The 1,382-nt window shown below is 47.6% G+C and overlaps 1 protein-coding gene across 1 annotated transcript in view; it reads left to right on the forward strand.

The window, feature by feature from the left end:
- Positions 1-257: 257 nt before the first annotated feature.
- The window catches only part of LOC109964653 (amphoterin-induced protein 3), a 1,394-nt gene continuing 269 nt past the window's right edge, over positions 258-1,382 (forward strand). Inside the window, exon 1 of the mRNA XM_020608114.1 lies at positions 258-1,271. Coding sequence (XP_020463770.1) covers positions 258-1,271 — 1,014 coding nt within the window. The remainder of the gene's footprint in view (positions 1,272-1,382) is intronic.

The following is a 1,382-nucleotide window of genomic DNA, read 5'->3' on the forward strand; positions in this document are numbered from 1 at the left end:
TTAAAGCTGAGTTAAACATTTTTAAGGCAAAGGGGATTTGTTGCTACTCCACTGAAGCATTTTTCATCTTCTGCTATAGATAGTGAGGGCTCCTATATGGTATTAACCCTGTAGTCACTTTGTACATCAGCTGAAGAAGTCAAGGCAGTGGATGAGTCGACAAACAGCCTTTTAATACATCATTCTCATTTGATTGTTTATCTAACCAGGGAGAGCTGCAGGGATTAGAAACCTTGAAGGATCCAATTTACAAAAACATGACCTCTGGACTGTATGCAGGCCTTCTTCTGATGCTGTCCTGTCTCCTCCATGGCTCTGAGGAGACCTGCCCATCAATCTGCCTCTGTATATCTGACACAGTAAGCTGTAGCTCCAGTGGTTTGACCAAGCTACCTTTGTCCCTGCCTTCCTTCTCTGTCACCCTTGACCTCAGTCACAACCATTTGTCCCAGCTGGGTCCAGGCAGCTTTAACAAGATGTCCAGACTGGAAAACCTCCAGATATCCCACAATCAGCTGAGCACCCTGGGTCACGGTGTATTTCTCAATGCCTCTGGTCTCAGGCACCTTGACCTGTCCTCCAACAGGCTGCATGTGGTGAAGGAGCACTACTTCCAGGGGCTATGGAGGTTGGAGCAGCTCCTGCTCTTCAACAATAAGATCACAGAGGTGGAGGCTGGCACACTAAGCAGTCTGAGCAGCTTAAAAAATGTCTACTTCAGCTTCAACCAGATCACACACTTCCCGTTTTTCTCCATCAGAGACTACAGTCACCCTTTCCTGACCATGCTGGATCTCTCATCCAATCATATGACTAGTCTGCCCTGGGAGAATGTGAAAACCTTGCCTGGGTCAGTGCAGAGGGGGCTCTATCTCCACAACAACTCTCTGATCTGTGATTGTTCTATGTACAGTGTGTTCTGGCATTGGAATTTGAGGGGTTATAACTCAGTGAAAGACTTTATGGATGAACACACTTGTTCCATCTATGAGAACCCACAAGCATCTATCCGGTTCTTGCGAGACACCCGCTTCTTCCACAACTGCACTATGGTGAAGAAAGATGTCTCGCAGCCGGTGACAGTGCTCCTCTCCAGTCTGCTGGTTTCAGAGGGAGAAAGAGTGCATCTGGACTGCCAAACATCCCTGAGAAACAAAGACCTCTCATTTACATGGCTGTCCCCCAGCAAGGGGTTCATTACCCAGGCCAGCATAGATGACACACTGATTAGCCTGTTTCCTAATGGTACCTTGGAGATCCAAGCAGCTAAGGTTAGTGACTCAGGTCTGTATGTGTGCACAGCTGTGGATATTAAACAGGCACTGAATGCAACACGGGAGATAAATGTGACAGTGCTGCTGCCTGCAGCAGAGCCATTCAAC

Source organism: Monopterus albus, unplaced genomic scaffold, assembly GCF_001952655.1.
Source record: "Monopterus albus unplaced genomic scaffold, M_albus_1.0 scaffold91.1, whole genome shotgun sequence".
NCBI classification, from domain to species: Eukaryota; Metazoa; Chordata; class Actinopteri; order Synbranchiformes; family Synbranchidae; genus Monopterus; species Monopterus albus.